We start from the raw sequence: 16,765 nt of genomic DNA, 5'->3' as shown, positions 1-16,765 counted from the left end.
TGGGTATAATTAGTTATTCTTGCTTTGCTGCAAATACTCAGGACATTTGAGGGCAGTAGCTTACTTAAACATGGCTAAAGACACCAAAGATATACCTGTTTTGATGCTGCTATATTACCTGGGCCAAGAGGCACTGATTTCTCTGTCTAGGTTGGGTAGGGAACATTTAGATTAATGTTCTGCCCTAACCCAGTTTTTTTGCAGCTTTAGGAGAAGGTACTATGTTGTGTACCTACTCTTTGTCAGTAAAATAATCCATGGAAAGCACTAACTCAGGCCTGAAATTAGGGGCTGTTGGATAGCAGTGTAGTTTGGAAACCAGTGTACTTCAGCCAGAAGTATCAAGCAGACTACAGTTAATTTTCAGGCTTTCGTACAGAAATCAGACCAAAAATAAAGGAATGTATTTGACTTTTTTCTTTAAAGCAAGAACAGGATCCCATTTTCAACCAGAGTCTCACCATACTTCTGCCAATGCATACTTTTTTCCTCAGCAGGATAACTTGTACCCAAATAGGTGGAATAAATGATGTATATCAGCTTTAAGCAATGCTGTATTAGGGAATTCTGGTTTTGTACTTTAGACTAATGTAATGAAAAATTAAATATTAATATGTCCTCAAAACTTTTCTCAAATATTTGTAATATGAAACAGTTAATTTAAGAGGTAGTGAACCGAGGTAAGGTTTTTACTTTTTTATTTTGTGCAAGTAATTAGAATACTCAAATGTACCAAGTAGGAAAGCAGTTGCTAGGTAGCAGTTGGGGAACTTATTCTACAGAAGTTTTAAAAATGTGACATTTTTGGTATTGTACAATGGCAGGAATACAGGTAGCTGCTAAATGCACACGTCCATCCTTTGAAATGCCTGTGTAAGTCCAGTGGAAGAAGTGAAAATTACTTTTTATTTCTTGGAGCAGAATCTCCTCTGTGACTTTGTCCCACACAGGCTTGTGAGAAATATTTTCATGTGCCTGTCTGACATTTTGTGAGGAGGTTTCCATCATGGTTTGAAGTGTCTAGGATTCTTGTTTTCCATCATTTTTTCCTCTTTCCCTTCTGTTTAGATAGTCCCAGTGTTCACATACCTTTTCAGGCCAGTAATTTCCCAAGAGAAGTGCCACCATGTCCCCTCTCTGAGTTTCTCTGTAGCTCCTGATAATGAGAGGCAGGTATTGCATTGATAGGGACTTCTTAATTTTTAGTGTTTTCTCCTGCTGTTGTTATTCCTATGGAAATATCAGAGGTCTCCCATTCTGGGCTATGATCTTTGTAGGTTACCAAGTGCACTTCTTCCAAGTAAGGGTGACAGCCTAAGCTGTCCATTCTATTTCCATCTGAATGGTCTTCAGTCTCTGAAATGTCACATAAAAAAATCAAGGCTTTATACCATGCCTGCCTGCACGTTCCCCCTCCTCAACTGTGCCCTCTTGGCACTGTTGCCTTGCATTTTGGGCTGGAGGTCACATCCCCTCTCATAAATGCCCAGATCTAGTAGGTACCTTGCTATCTGCATTTACTCTTGTCACTTATAACCAACCCTGTCACTGACATCACAGGTTCACCAGCCAGGGGACCTGAGGTGGTGATGTTGGTAAAAGACCTCAAATCTTGGACCACGGTGGGAGTTTCAAAGGCTGCCTGGCCTTGCTGATGACCTGGAAGCTCTGAGTATATCCCCAAAATGTGCCCTTCTAAAGGGCGTTTTTAATTTAAGGGATTTGCAGTTTAATTCCTAGTCATGGATCGAGACCAGGGCAAAACCTCTGGGCTTGTTTTCTGCATAGGTACTAGAAGGAGGTTTGGCTGAGTGCTCTGTGATCTCATATTCAGCAGACTGTAATTCACAGGTCAAATTCCTGTTCTTGGTACTAACAGGCCTAAATAGAGTTTTCTGGAAGTCATGCATGGGCACTTCTGTTTGGAGATAGATAAATTAAGGCCTGCACATGTAGTTTCGTTCTCTCTGTGAATATATACACAGATGATTATTATGTTGATAAGCTTTCAATTCAGCAGGACTGTTTATCTTTCTCCCTTGAGGAACTGAAATTTGCTGCCTAGATAAAATGCTCTCCAGACTTGCTATTAAATTAATGGTGATTCAACAATTTTAACAGATTGGCCCAAGATTGCATTTTGGACAAATCAGTCCTAGAGATGGAAGAAAGGTCATGTCCTTACAGCTCTTCTATTTAAGTAACAAACTAATAATTTATTAAGTTGTTCACAGTCATGGCTAAATCGAGGGGATTGCTGATTTTACTGCAGTTGCAATATTAACACCACTCTTTAATCATTAAAAGCTTTAAATGCTGCTGTCAGCTGCTTCACACTGTGCACGAACGTGATCTTTGAGTCAGTTCTCAGAGCCATGCATATGCAATACTTATAATTAGATTCTAATTAACTGTAATTATGAATGGAGATCAGCCCAAGCCATAAAATGTAAATTTAGATATTTACTATGTTAATAAGAAGATTTAGTGAAGATAAAGGGCTTGATTTTTAAAAAAATTTCACTACCACAGTAGTGTGACAGAGTCTTGGTGAAAGTGTTGTTAGAATTAGTATAGCTGCAGGTAAAATCCATACCACAGTTTTCTTCCTGCAGATGCTATAGGTGAGATTCAGACCAAAAAGTTAATCTCATGATGATGAAACACTACCTTAGAGAAACAAAGACAATATCAAACTGATTTCAGGAACTCTGAGAAGTGAGTTTGTCCATAGGCATGCCAGCTAGTGTTTTAAACTATATATAAATATTTCTTATAGTTATTCACTAGAGGATAGTTTTGCAAAGGTTGCAAGTGGGATTTCTGCTCAGGAAAGGGAATATTCCCATTTATTTTGGTGCTGTAGTTAAATTCCAGACACAACTATTTTTTAGGTGTGTGCAGTTTGGGTCAGGCCATGCTGTTCTTGACCTTGATAATCAGGGAACTGAGTGCTGCGTTGAGCTGCTGTGTTGCTATGCTGGCTCTGCAGTCTTCTTCTAAAGGCTTTATTGGAAAAACAAACCAATTAAGTAATATTGGGAATCATAAAAAAGATGTAATGGTTTCCGTGACTAAGGTTCTACATTAGCATTTTGCTTTTTCTAGGGAGACAGTTGTGGTTTTTTTTGTTTGTTTGTTTACATCTGAGAATCACATCTTGCACATTGTGCAAATAATTTAATCTTTATGATATGAAGTGTTGCTGTGTTGATACCTGCTGGCTAAGTGAAGCAGGAAGGAATAAATTTATGGATGTTACTGGCTATTGTATTTATTGGAAATGAAAAGTGAAGTATTAAATCAGGGAACAACACCCTAGAATTATTATTCATTTTGGAACAAAGAGTGGTTGTTTCAGGATCCTGATTAATCGCAGGCTGATGACCTGGGTACACTGAAACCTTCCCTTCTCCCTTTCTCTCTGCTTTGATTTTTTACCTGGAAATGAAGTGTTTTGCTGTTGACTGGAAGGCTTCATTTTAGAAAGTTTTCTTGCAGTGGTGAGAGGGCTACAAAATGATTTTCAAGGCACCCCTGGACACAGTTTCTGGTACAAGAGTATGGTGGGAGATGGCAGGGAGGGGATGGACAGGAGCTCTGTAGTTAGAATGAATTTTTAATATATCTGACACCCTCACTGAAATGTTTTCTTCCAAAAATCACTTCCAGACACTGGAAGCTGACATTATTAGTGCAAAATATTTTTAACTGTTTCTAAACACTTTCTAAGTTAACTTTTAAAAAAGCACAGCACAAAGACAAAAGAATTCACAATACTTGACTGTGTGACTGAAAACGCTTGGAAATTAATCAGGTATTTGAACATCTAAATTAAAATTATAGCCTCTGGGAACATCACTGTCCTAATTCTAAAGAAAATCAAAACATTTAATTAGTTTGTTTACTAAGCACATGTGTCTAACTTCTGTCACAGGACTCCTGGAATCTCTGTTTGCTCAAGGAAAAGGCAATGCAGTGTGTTATTAAATTATTACCTTCAATTGAAAAATTGATACAAAGCGAGTGAATGAATCTCTTGTGTTTCCAGAGGGGAATTGTATGCAGTTTTCCACAGTTTATGCTGCTCCACGTACTCATTATGATGGTGTATCATCCCTCTGCATTAAAACACTACTTGACTGTGTTCTCTGACTCTTGGCTTGAAGGCTGCAATATCATGCCTGCCAGTGGTACAGCTCTGAAATGCTCCTGTAGGATGCTTCTGTATTTCCTGGTTGCAAAACCTGGCAATTGGAGGCAAAAGCATGCTTGAATCTGCTTAATTCCTTTGGATTCCCAGCAGGAACATCTCTTCTTTCCTTTTGGTTGCGTCTTAATTAAATGTTGACGAGACAAATCTCTTACTGTGGTGCCTGATGCAGGCATCTCATTGCCTGATGCTCCTTCTGTAGTTGGCACAGCAAGCTCAGGGCAGTGGACTGTTTGCAGAGGAGATTGTGGGCCACAGGAGATTAGAAGAACAGGCAACCTCTTGTGTCTATAGACAGTGGTTGGAGCTGAATGGCTTCTTAGGTAAACTTTCATGGCCTCAAAGGTCTAACTTGAAACTGATGATCTCTGTGCCTGCTGGGGCTCAGATCAATGTCTTTCCTGAAAACACTTGATCATCCAGAATGCTCTTTGATCCAACCTTTGACCAAGCCTTTGATTTCAAAACTTTCTCGTCTCCAACTGGGATAACATAGCTTATGTGGGGTTTTGGAGCAGTCAAATACTCAGTTGGAATATGGAGAGCAAAACATAGTTTGGAGCAAGAAGTGCAGAAAAAATTGACTCTGTGTGTCATGTACACGTGTGTGTGTGTTTGAGAAAAAAACAAAGCCATGGGCCAAAAGCTTTAAAATCAGATATTTTGATATTATGGTTCTGTGTACTTCTGTATTTGGGGTGAGAGAGGCTCAAATGTTGCCCTTCAGATGCTGATTATAGGAATCCATCCAACTCCTCTGTGATGATCAGAGGAGCAAGTACTTAACACTGCTGAAAATTGTGTTGCTTTGGTCCCTATACTTGAATTTTTGGGCACCTAAGCTGGAAGCTGTTGGATAACAGCTTCTAGAAGAAGGGAACCAGAGAGCTTTTTTTGTCTTTTCCCAATTACTTCCTGATCTGGAAGAAAATCTCTTCTTGCTGTAAGTATTGCAATAGGTTACTACTAACCAGTGCTTCTAACCTGTATTAATTTCAATTTCCCCTTGCAGTAATGCGTAGAAATCCATTTGGGATGGACATTTGCTGCCGCAAAGGATCCAGAAGCCCACTCCAGGAACTGTATAATCCCACCCAGGTGAGTGTTTTGTGGCTCTGAAAAAATCTCCCAGCCTAGCTCACAAAAGCTGTCTCTCTTGAAGATATTTTGCTCTGTTTTTTTCTCACTTTAAATGCTGTAGCTGTCTTCAGCCTGGAGAACTGATCCTGGATGTGCAGAGTCGGGCCATAAATTTCTATAGTTTGAGCTAACAGCCTGGTTTTAAAGCTTTTTAGTTTTCTAATGATGCAGATTCCAAAAAATATTTAGGTACCTAAAAGCATCGAATGAGTACCTTTTAGGTCTCCTAGCTAGAAGCCAAGACATTGTAATTTAATCTTGACAATCAACACACAGAATGGCAGGGTAGGGTGAGAGAAAGTGACACGATGTACACGAAACAGAAAGACTGTAAATTTCAATAATAATAATACTTGAATATCACCTATGTGGCTTTCAGGTAAGCAGCTGCCCTTCCTGTCCTGCTTCATTGCCTCTATGGAGTCCAGGCAAACTCAGTAGCTCACACCCTTCCTTACACTGTGTGCTGTTCAACACCTGACAGTCTTGATGGGCTCTTAGGATAATCTCAGCTGAAGTTCTTCTTGTGACAGGCAAAATGGAAAAGTTACCTGAAACTCGTGCTCCTGTTTGCTCCTGTAGATCTACACGTGGGCTGAATTGGCACATTCAGGAGCATTTCCTGTTGGCAACCAAGAGGAAGTGCTGCCATTGAGACAAAATGCCAGCTGACTATTAAACATATTTATTAAGGTTTAACAACTACCTATTATATATTTACCCATCAATGAATACATTGAGTTTTACTAAATTGGCTATTAAGGGAAGTGACTATCCTAATAAATCTAACTTGTTAGATTTAACAAGGCAGTAAATGCTTTAAATACTATTTGATTATGAAGAAACTCACTATATAGTGTGCAAAATGAGGGCTCAGTGATTTAAAGTATTTTTATGAAGAATTGACAACAACCCAAAAATATGTGATATGTTCCATAGTGCAGTTAAGCTCCATTTGCTCAATAGCGTTGCTTTTATGAACATGGGCTGGCTTTCTAGTTCAATTTGAATTCTGTGCATGGCTGGGAACATGAGTTTATCATATTAATACACTGGTTTTTATTGACCATTATGGGAGTTAGCATTGCATAAATATAAAGTGCATGTGAAAGCCCTGAAGAGGAACAGTCCAATGCTATAAAGTGAAAAAATTGCCATTTGCAGGTTAAATTTAGATTCTTCGCAGATCTTCGAGAAGAGCAGGTAGGGGAAAAGAGGCTGACTGAATATTTATTCTCTCTGGGGTCTGCTGTGCATCAGTCAAAACCTCCTTGCCCTTTAATAGCCATCCTATAAGAAAGAAACATCCCCATACATAGTAGGGTCATCATCTCAGAGTCCTTGCAAGCTTGTTCAGCTGGAATTTCCCAAGATTCCTAAAGCAGGGGATGCATCTGGCAGCTCCTTCACTGCCTTTCCTTCCTTTCTGCATGCCCTGACCAAGCAAACCATTAGTATCCCTTTCAGGGCTTACTTCTGGGCCAGCCAGAAAATCTGATGTTTGAGGAAGCGTGGCAATTCTTTCAGCCAATCTTGAACTAAGCAGATGATGGGTTTTATGCTGAAGTGTTTCTATTAGCTCACTGACATCTGTTCTTACCAGGTTTTTAGTTTTTCTTTTTTACTTTGTTCTTGGTAACTGTTTGCTGTTTGGATGGGGCTTTGTGTGCTGCACTCAGCCCTAGAGGGACTGGCAGTGTCAGGCAAGCAAGTACACTCATTCTGGGAAAAGAGTTACAAGAAAAGACATTGAGTAGAGGCTGCCATAAAAGACAACAAATTGGAAATGACCCTTATAATATCTCTTCAATATGTGTGTTGTCTTTCTTCTTCCTTTTTTGCCCAAAGTGTCTGTCTCACCTTTCTTAAGGTGGCACATTAGACACTGGTCTATATTTTGGCAATAAGATGCTTTTTCCTGAAGAATTCACCAGCAGTTGTGAGGGTAGGGGAATGGAGATCAGACCCCTAACCTTTCTCTGCAGTTCTTTGCACAAACAGTTCAGATCAGCTGTTTGTGAAGTCTGCTCAGAAGTCAGTGTGCAATAAAAATGGAAGGAGAAGTTTCTGGACAAAATCTCTCTTACTCCTGGAAACACTCCTGTGTTTAACCCTTGACCACCAGAACCTGTTGGACTCCTGATGCTGTGAACCCACGTTTTATTTCTGGGTCTCAAGGGCTATGTGTGCCGTCACAAGAACTTTTTGGCTCTCAGCTGCCTCAGAGGCCTGATGGAGCAGATATTTGTAGTTCTTGTTGTAGTTCAAAGGAATCTGTGTAATTCCAACACCAGACTTAGGCTGCTGAAAGATGCCCTATGAGTTTGGATCACTACAATCTGGGTGCAGTGGTGATTTTTTCAGGGCTGGAAATGTATAATATTTATTGTATCCACATGCATGTTTTTTACCTGATATAGGTATAGCAAGAGAACCCACCTGTGGCTCATCATCCTCTGCCCTAGAGAGTACTAAACATTTAATGTGCTTCAGGATTTGTTGCATAGGCAGCAGTGTACAACTGTGGCTGCTGCTGCTGCTCTTGGGAATCCCTCCAGGACCCTCAAGAGAGGTGGGAAAGGAAGGAGTCTGTGTGGGGCTGTATGGGGCTACTTGCTTTGAGATGCCATTAGAGGCCATCCTCACATGGAGCAGAATCCTGGCTGTTCCCTCTCAGAGGAGATGAGAGTTTGGCCATCGATCAAAATAGGTGTCAGATGGGGCCAATACTCTCTCAGATTTGAAATGCTGTAGTTTAAATAAGGTTTTTCTACTGTGTGTTCAGCATAAGGTTGCGCTGCCCTCATAAAGCCAGATGGAGACAGGTTGGTTTACACCAGCTGAGAATCTGACTGTGAATTTATTCTGTTGCCATATAACAGCCTCTCTGATCTTACACTGCTTTGTTTCCTTCTATGGAGTTGTCTGAGTTGTTTGCAGATGCCATCATTTGTCTCTTGAATCCCTTTTTGGCTTGGTAAGTGATTCAGAAAAGGAAAGGGAAAGGAAGACTGAAAAGAAAAAAAGGAAAAATGAAGAGCTCTCAAAACCGAATGGGAGGTTTGGCTTGGATAAAATCAAATATAGCAATGATCTGGAGGTGACTGAAAGGATGGTTTAATGGGCTGTAGGAGCTGAATCTTAGAATTGCAGTCAAAGTTCCAGTGGGCTGATCATAAATTTTTATACATTTGGTGGAGGAGGAGAGGATAAATGGGTGGAGGTAGCACTGAATTAAGGGCAGAGAAGGTGTGCTTAAGAAAGCCCATGTGTTATTTTTGTCTCAGTTGAGTGTCTGGCCTTGTGATTATTGTAAAAGTAGGAACAATGCTTTTGCTCTTTTGCCTGTTGTAATAGAACAGCATGTGGGAAATGCATTTGTCTGTGGACAAAAGATTTCTTCTCTAGGGCTTTCACAGCAAGATTTTTCATGAGCACTAATATACCAGAAAGGAAAGAAAAGTCAATATAACTGAACAGGATTTACACTGTGTAAGTGGATTTCTAGGCTGTCGTCTCTGCATACATGGCAGGCGGTGTGCAGCATGTCTTTGAGACCCTATTATTTTTTTTTTTTTTCCTTTCATTTTCAGGTGATTTAGTGATAAGGTGCAGAGCTACCGGCAGCAAATTTTGAGGGCTGAAATGGGCCATTTCTTTAATGAGTTTATTAAAAAGCCAATTTGGATCTGTATGAAGCAGAGCTATTTTCCTTCACACTTGTAGTTGTAAATGGAAAGTGGATTCAACAAACAGCAAGCAGGAAAGGAGAAAATGTAGGTGTAACTGAACACAGATGAAGAGCCTTGCAGAAATGTGACATGAGCTTCCATTGAATCTTAGATGGGTTTGGTGTTTTTTGTATATGAAGCCCCAGGAATTTAAGAATATGAGTAAATAAATATTTGCAGGACATATCATAGGAGAGAATGTATAAAACTGTCTTGTAATTGACATGACTGTGTACAGCCCCCCTGCTCCAAAAACAACAGATAATTGTGGATCAGCCCATGAGCTGGAATCCCCAGGCATTCAGGATTGGACAAATCCTTGCACACTTTTAGTGGTGTGTTTGTGTGTCTGTTTGGTGTAATGAATGTGCTACTAAATTACAAGAAACTGCCAAACAAAATAGACCAAATGTTAAAGGAAGGGGAATTAATTGCATTTTTACAGTTAGAATTTGTCTTCTAGTTGTCAAGATTAACATGTAATTCTCATTAACTACAGCCTGTGTCATTGTTTGGTCTAACTATCTAGACTGCTGTCAGGAGCACAGACGAAACCCAGTTCTGTATCCATTAGGATCCAAATCCAACAATGAGTTTGTTTCAGTTCCTAGTTTAACATTGCCTGACTTTTAATTCATGAGTCTGCATGACTATTTCGCCAAAGGTCACACTGCTTGCCAGTTGCTTCTTGCCTTTTCAGGAACATTTCTTTTTGTGGTGAAGATGTATTTCTAGGTGGCTTCTTCTGGAGTAGCTGGAGCCAAGATGTCTAGTGATTTGCTAAACACTCCAGTGAGTCAGAGCTGTGGTCCTTGCATTCCTTTTGTGTTATGCAGTTGAATTGGACTGGTCCAAAGCAGTCATCCCAAAATGACCCATTTCTTTTATTACTTCTGCTTTTTCTCTCCACTCCTTTCCACCAAGGAAGAAAGTGAGCTATTTCCTTGCAAGAAGCGTTTATACATCCTCATTTGCCTTGGGGCCATAAATGCTCCCTTTTGGGATCTGATGTATGGCTCAGGCTGCCTGGGTAGCATCAGCAAGCATCAACCCGGTTCAGCAGACATCGCTCAACTTCCATCTGGGTTGGTAATTTCCTATCTTCAGTTGATTTCCACTCATTAGGATGACTCTGTGGACAACTCTGAGTTCCTGGATAGAGGTTTGTGGTGAGCTTTGTGGTGAGCTCTATGTACATATCATCCACAGCACTTGGAATCAAAGGTTTAAATGCTTAAAACCTGTTTTTTCTGTCCCTTGGTGATCCAAGACTCGGAGCACTGTGCAGTTTGGTTTTGTGTGCTACGGGTTTTTGTTCTTAGAAATACAAGAACCAAAGGACAGATCATTGAATAGGATGAAAGGTCCAGGTTGCCTGGTGTTTTGTCTCCAGCAGCATGTGATCAGGACAGACCAGAATAAGGATAAAGTACTCACAATACTCTGATAACCCACAACAGCTTGTAGGTCACGAGTTTCCTGAGCCAGACGTGTATCCTCATCAGCTACATCATGCAAGAAGAGGCTGAGATGCCAGACAATTCCACTATCAATCCAAAAGGAAGGAAAAACTCCTAAATTACTTGCTAATTTAATTAAGACAGGATTACACAAGCCCTATACATCAGTGCTATGCACTAATTTTTCACTCATCTTCATGTATGTTCTCGTTGCCAAATTTCCTGCCAGGGAGAGCCATGCAGATGTTTTGATGTGAACTTTAATTTTTGAGAAACAGTGCAGTTTATCTAATTTGCAATTTATTGATCCTTTATGTGCCCTTCTTGAGAGCACGAAGTGGCCCGGAAGTTTTACCAGTACTGAAAACACATGTTGTGTGGTTGATGCTGATCTTTGTAGGCAAATCTGTATAGATCATTACAGCATGGTAAGTGTGGCTCACAGTCACAGTATCTGATTGATCATGTATTAAAAAATTCCTTAATGGAAAGATGTAGAATGGAGACATAAAGGAGAAAAGTCAATGTACAGGGCCAAACTTTGGGTACATACTTCTGTTGGTAAACACCAATTTTACATGTAATTAGCCTCCCTTGCTGCAAGAAAATGCCTGCTGGTGAAAGAGGAGCTAATTGATTTACTCTGTGGATGAGTTCTTATGCAAAGACATTACTTACTGTCGTGCTTGAAAGTCATAAAACAGCAGCTGGCCTGAGATGAAATATTACATTAACCTTAGCAGAAAAATTACACTACTGAGAATGCTTTGTTATTAATTACTGATTACAAATGATAAGAGCCTGTTTTAGATGCTGGGGAAATGGCTTGGAGAGGGTAGTGTTTCAGGTACAGTGTGCTTCATAGATCATTTGTTGTGACATGATGGATGCCTTTGTAAGTCAAGAGGAATTAAGCAGGCAAGTATGTACAGTAACTACCAGCACTCAAGGCCAGAATTACCCCCAGGACATGCTCATTCAAGTTACTGCAGTGCATTGGGATGAATTTTTGGGCACCTGTGTTTAATAAAAGGTTTGTTACCCGCATGAAATGAAAAAATGCAGTAGTCACTCAAAATAGCTCATATTAACCTGATAGAAGAAGCAGCAGCAGAGACACCTCTAATTTCTCCCCTTGTTGACTCATATTTTATTGTTTTGAGACCACATGAATTTTAATATAAAGGCTTTTTGGAGGCATGAAGGTATAAGAAGAAAGATTTAGTAATACAGGAGACATGGCCAAAACCAAAATGGTTGTATGTGTAGGAGGGGAAAGAGGGTAACACAGCTTTCCACATTGTATGCCATGTGTGGGCTCCCTATTAGACAAGAAGTTGGGCAGCTGGCTGGAGAGAAGACCTGGTTTCCAGCACTCTTGACCCTGTGTCTTTCAGCATCAGTGTCTCCCAATTGGACCTCTGTTGACCCAAACCATGTTGGTTCATTCAAAAGCTTGCTCCAAACTGAGTAATGCTCAAATGAGGCACCAGCCTCTTCCTCTTCATTGAGTTTGATTTTTTCCTTCCCACTTGAAACTTGTATGCAAAGAGACCTGGATAATGATACCTCAAAATGCAGAGGGATGGGGAAGTTTGGAGGTTTAGGAAGCAAAGGGCTGTGGGAGAATATCAGTGTTTGCAAATAAGTGGAGTGAGCAGAGAGTTTGCCACAGGCTCCTGCAGAGGCAGGGAGGATCATTTCTGCCTGTGCTTCTACAAGCTGTATCTCAGTAGCTGTATCCCAGTATTCTTAGCCTAGACCTTGTAAATAGTATCCTTCCTTGCTTATTTCTGGTGCAAGTGGGTTTTGGACAGCTTCCACCATTGTGTGAAGGGTAACAACTGTGTTTGTTTAAATGTTTGCCTTTTTTTCCCCCTGTGCTTTTTGTTATCAAAGAGGTCTCTTAACTCTTGTGCTGTAGAATCATAGCCTACTTGCAGCAGGGCCAGTGATCTCTTCATAAACCCAGGGAACCCAGCTGCAGCCTCTCTCTCCCTGAAGGACTGTAATGTATCCCAATAGTCATAATTATGAAAATGAGAGAATACAGACATAAAACCTGTCTACTGGTACTTGTAATTCTCATTTACTATCTAACTTTTATATTAAGGATGGGCAGAAGGAGTTGTTAAATTTGCAATTACTTTCAGGAGATTAGATTCCTCAAGTCCCACTTTTACAGGCTTAACTGTATATGATGTAAAACCTCAGGTCCTACAAACTAACCTGTAATATTCATAGATATTGTGTGTAATACTGATATGTATACATTCACTTTTGGCTCTGTACAGTATAAATTAACCTCAGCGATACAACCATCCATGCCTGACAAAAGCTTTCTTCAGTAAAAGTACAATAATCTGCATGTCTACTTATGCAGAGAGATTCAAGAATGCTTCTCTGTCTATGACACAGACAAAGCAAAGTTAAAATATTGCCCCTTAAAACATGTGGCTGCAAAAGCTGGTGTGCCTTTTGGGACTACCATGCTAAGCAAACACATGGTACTGCAGGGAGACAGGCTGTCGTGGTTTTGTACAAGTGTGTAAATTGTTAAAATAAGCACAGGTTATTGAAGGATGCTTGCCAGGTAAGTTTTCTCTTTGCTGATGTTTGTGGGGAGGTTTGTAAGGTGGGTGAACCAGGTGCCAGTCTTGGACTCTGCATGCCAGGCTTGGCAGCAAGGTGCTCAAATGATGCACACGGGTGACACAGTGCAGTGAGTGTCTTCAGTCCCTTCTGCTGATGCTGTCTTGCATTCTGAAACTAAACAGAAGAAATGAGCAGAATTTCAGGCTAACAGGCTCTTTATTAATCCTCTTGTCATTATGATCTTAGGCTGTTATGGAGTAACAGCCACGGTCATTTTATCTCCTTCTCTGCTCACCTGTAGGTCTAGTAAAACAATGAGAAAATTGTGTCTTGCTCTTTCAGTCCTGTTAGTTTGATATAGTCAGGCACTCATGACAGCAGTCATTAACCAGATCCAGGGTATGAACTGGAGGGGACCAACCAGGTTGTCCCTGCTGATGTCAGGGCACTGTCCCAGGGCCAGGAGCTGAATCCCTACAAGCAGAGGATGCGTGCCCCACGCGTGGGAAACACCCTGGCTGCTGCTGCTTGGAGTTTTTCTTACATTTGCTTTTTCAATCAACAGACTGAAAGACTGGTTGTTTCAGTCATCATCACCTGGGCCAGACACACTTAAACTGCTTTTATTCACTAGTTTTCAGACCTTGATTGTTACTCATATGGAAGAGGTGGAAAGTAATACCTGTACAGCATTTGAACATAGCAAAAATTGTGTTTATATGGCATATGCCTCTTTTTCTTCTATAAAAATAGGATAGTAGCAATCATGCTAGGGCCACTCAAGTAGATCTTTGTTGCTGAACTGACCTGTAGCAGTTATATCTCCTGATGTGGATGCGGTCTTATGTTTGAACCATCCCTACACTTGTGGGGCAACAGCAAAATAAGGGGGGCAGAATGAAAACATAATTTTATTTCCTTGACCCTGAGACTAATGTGTGGTTGCATTGGAGGGAGAGTGGCTTTGTATTCTAGGTTTTGCAGCATGCTGCCAGTGTAGATGTTTCTGTCCATTCATAATCTTGGGGAGAAAAGTGAAACCTGATCTGTTGAAAATTGATGGCAAGACTCCTAAGCTGTAAAGAAGCCAAGCTTCTAGTTAAAAGATCTGAATCAGGGGCTGAGGAGGAGCTAAAATTGCCACTGTTGTTTTATCTTCCTTTTCACCATTCCACACATTCTGTTGCACTAGAAAATGCTGAAGAGGATAAGTGTCTCCCCTCCTCCTTTTATTTTTCTAGTAGTGACATGTTAACTACAGCCAAGCCAAAGAGAGCTGGCAAGCATACAGTGCACTGAAGTTTTCATGTGTTTCTGGTGCCTGGAAAATCCAGGAAGGAGTGTTCCTTTTTTTTTTATTTTAAATCACATCTGAGCTATATTCTGAGCGTGGTTCCAGCACAGGGCTAAAAGCAAAATATTACATCCAAGCTTTAGAGGAACAGTGAAAAAACATGATATTCCCATAGATTGCCTGGCTGCACAGAGCAAATTAGCAAACCTCTGTAGCTATCAAATTGGTGCCCCAATCTAAGTCTTCTCTCCCTGTAAACGTGGACTGTGTCTTAGGTTGTGTCTGCTTGTCACTTTAGACAAGCATCTGGGGATTAGTAAGAGGAAGCAAATATGAATTCAATTAGAGGACAGAAGATGAAGGTACAAGCTGGTGTGGGGAATTGACATCAAGAGCTGAAGTAACAAAGACGTCTCTAGCTGGAAGAGGACAGTTTCCTCTATTCAAGTCAGGCTTGGCTTTTGCCTTGCATACATTTTACTTATGAAATGGTAGTTGAAGGAACTGTATTTATGTAGCAATATAGTTAATGTCATATTTTGGGAACTAAGCCTTGATGTCAGTAGATGGATGGAGAGCTGGAGGACAGATGCACAGTGGTAGCTTTCAGTTCATTTTGATACATTAAATATTCATAATAAGCTTGGCTGAAGGAGAAAAGAAATGTTTCATTGAACTGCTAAGGAGGAGCTGAAATTGTTGGTACTTCTCCAAAGGGTAACGTCTTTCTTAATGTAAGTTAAATGAGGGTTCCTGTGGTGAAGGTGAGATGCAATATTAGGTACTTCCACAGTTGCTGCTTTCTTTCTGTAGGAGATTATCGTGTCAGTGGCATCACTCTATAAAGTAATAACCAAGAATGACTATTCTGAGCAGTTTCTGTAGGCACAGCAGAGGCTTTTCCCTTCTGTTTTTGGGGTTTTTTTTGGTTTTTTTATTTTTTCTTCCATAGCTTTGGACCTACAAAAGGCCATGTATAGACTTTTCTTTAAATATTTCCACAGTGCACTTTCCAGGCACAAACACACTGTGACTGAGTGGGTCAGTATGTAGGCTTCTCTCACCCCCTCCACAGATGCTCCTGTTCATGCATGCTTTGCTGCTAGTCTTGAGTCTCCATCTAAAGATTGAAGGTACTCTGCTCTGCTCCCTACCTGATGCATGGATGTGAGTCTGCAGAGATGCTTTCACCTCTGTTTTCTGTGCTGTTTCTAGTCCAGGTACAGCTTGGTCTCTGCGAAGTACTCAAGGGCTCTGGGGTAACACTAAAAACTAATGGGAATACATGGTTGTGTATGTTTGGGAGTAGATTTTTCTATGCAACCGTAGGAGGCTTTGCAGTGACAGTATGATGGTGGAGCATGATGCACACAGTTCAGTCATGACCCCCTCCCCAACACCCTCCTAGGGTTGGGTGACACTGCACACAGTCTCTGGTTGTAGGGACAGGGGTGATTCCACTGCTTTCTCTGCAGCTGTTTTTATCTTCTTTACTTCATCTGAACTTCAGTAAGGTTAATAAACTTGCTGAATGTGCAGCTGTGTGCAGGGGGGTAAGGTTGTCTCCTTGTCAAGACCTACTTCTCTTTTCTTGCCATTCCTCCTCCCTGTTTCCTTCTGCCCTGAAGTTGCCTTCTCAGCCTGATGTCTTCAGCTCTTCTCAGTGTCCCTCTCCCATTCCTACTTTTTCTCTTACAAAATCAAGAATATTTTTAACCTGAGTTACTGTGCAGGCTTATGGTCATGACTTCATCAGAAAATGGTGGAACCAGACAACGGGAGAACAAGGGGAGACAACTGATGGCAAAGCAGATAGAAGGGAGAGCTGTCCCACTCAAAATTACACTATCGTTTATTTATTTATTTATTCATTTTAGACAACTTGTTCAAAACCAAACCAGATGAAAGAAAAGATCTGTGTCTGTCTGCTGGTAAGGAGAGATCAATGTCTATATTTATAAAAAGCAGTATTGCTTTTAATGGGAATACAGAAAAAAATCTTTTGTGTCAAGAAAGTATGGCAGACCAGGTCATCCCTCCCTCAAAAATGGAGGGAGCTAGAAAACAAGCCTGTGGTTTCACCTCCAACAACCTCTAAAGAAGTCATAGGGGACAGTCAGATATAAATGCACTGAAGGGCTTTGTTTTAAAAAGGGGTGTAACAGATTGCTCTGTGCATCCTGTTTATGACCCCTGAATTATGCAACTGCTGGTATGTATCAGGCAGATTGGTGGGGTTTTCAAGAATCACCTTCATGCCTTGCATAGAGTATCACATCTTGGTCCTCTTTAACAGACCCACTTCAGTTTTCACCAGGGCTGTTAAGTGAGT

The 16,765-nt window shown here is 40.7% G+C and overlaps 1 protein-coding gene across 1 annotated transcript in view; it reads left to right on the top strand.

Moving 5' to 3' along the window:
* The window catches only part of CHST11 (carbohydrate sulfotransferase 11), a 174,054-nt gene that overhangs the window by 73,567 nt on the left and 83,722 nt on the right, over positions 1–16,765 (top strand). Inside the window, exon 2 of the mRNA XM_008505243.2 lies at positions 5,226–5,311. Coding sequence (XP_008503465.1) covers positions 5,226–5,311 — 86 coding nt within the window. The remainder of the gene's footprint in view (positions 1–5,225; positions 5,312–16,765) is intronic.

Source organism: Calypte anna, chromosome 1 (assembly GCF_003957555.1).
Source record: "Calypte anna isolate BGI_N300 chromosome 1, bCalAnn1_v1.p, whole genome shotgun sequence".
Classification (NCBI taxonomy): Eukaryota; Metazoa; Chordata; class Aves; order Apodiformes; family Trochilidae; genus Calypte; species Calypte anna.
The sequence above is the reverse complement of the archived record's forward strand: the minus strand, read 5'-3'. Positions and strand labels throughout refer to the sequence as shown.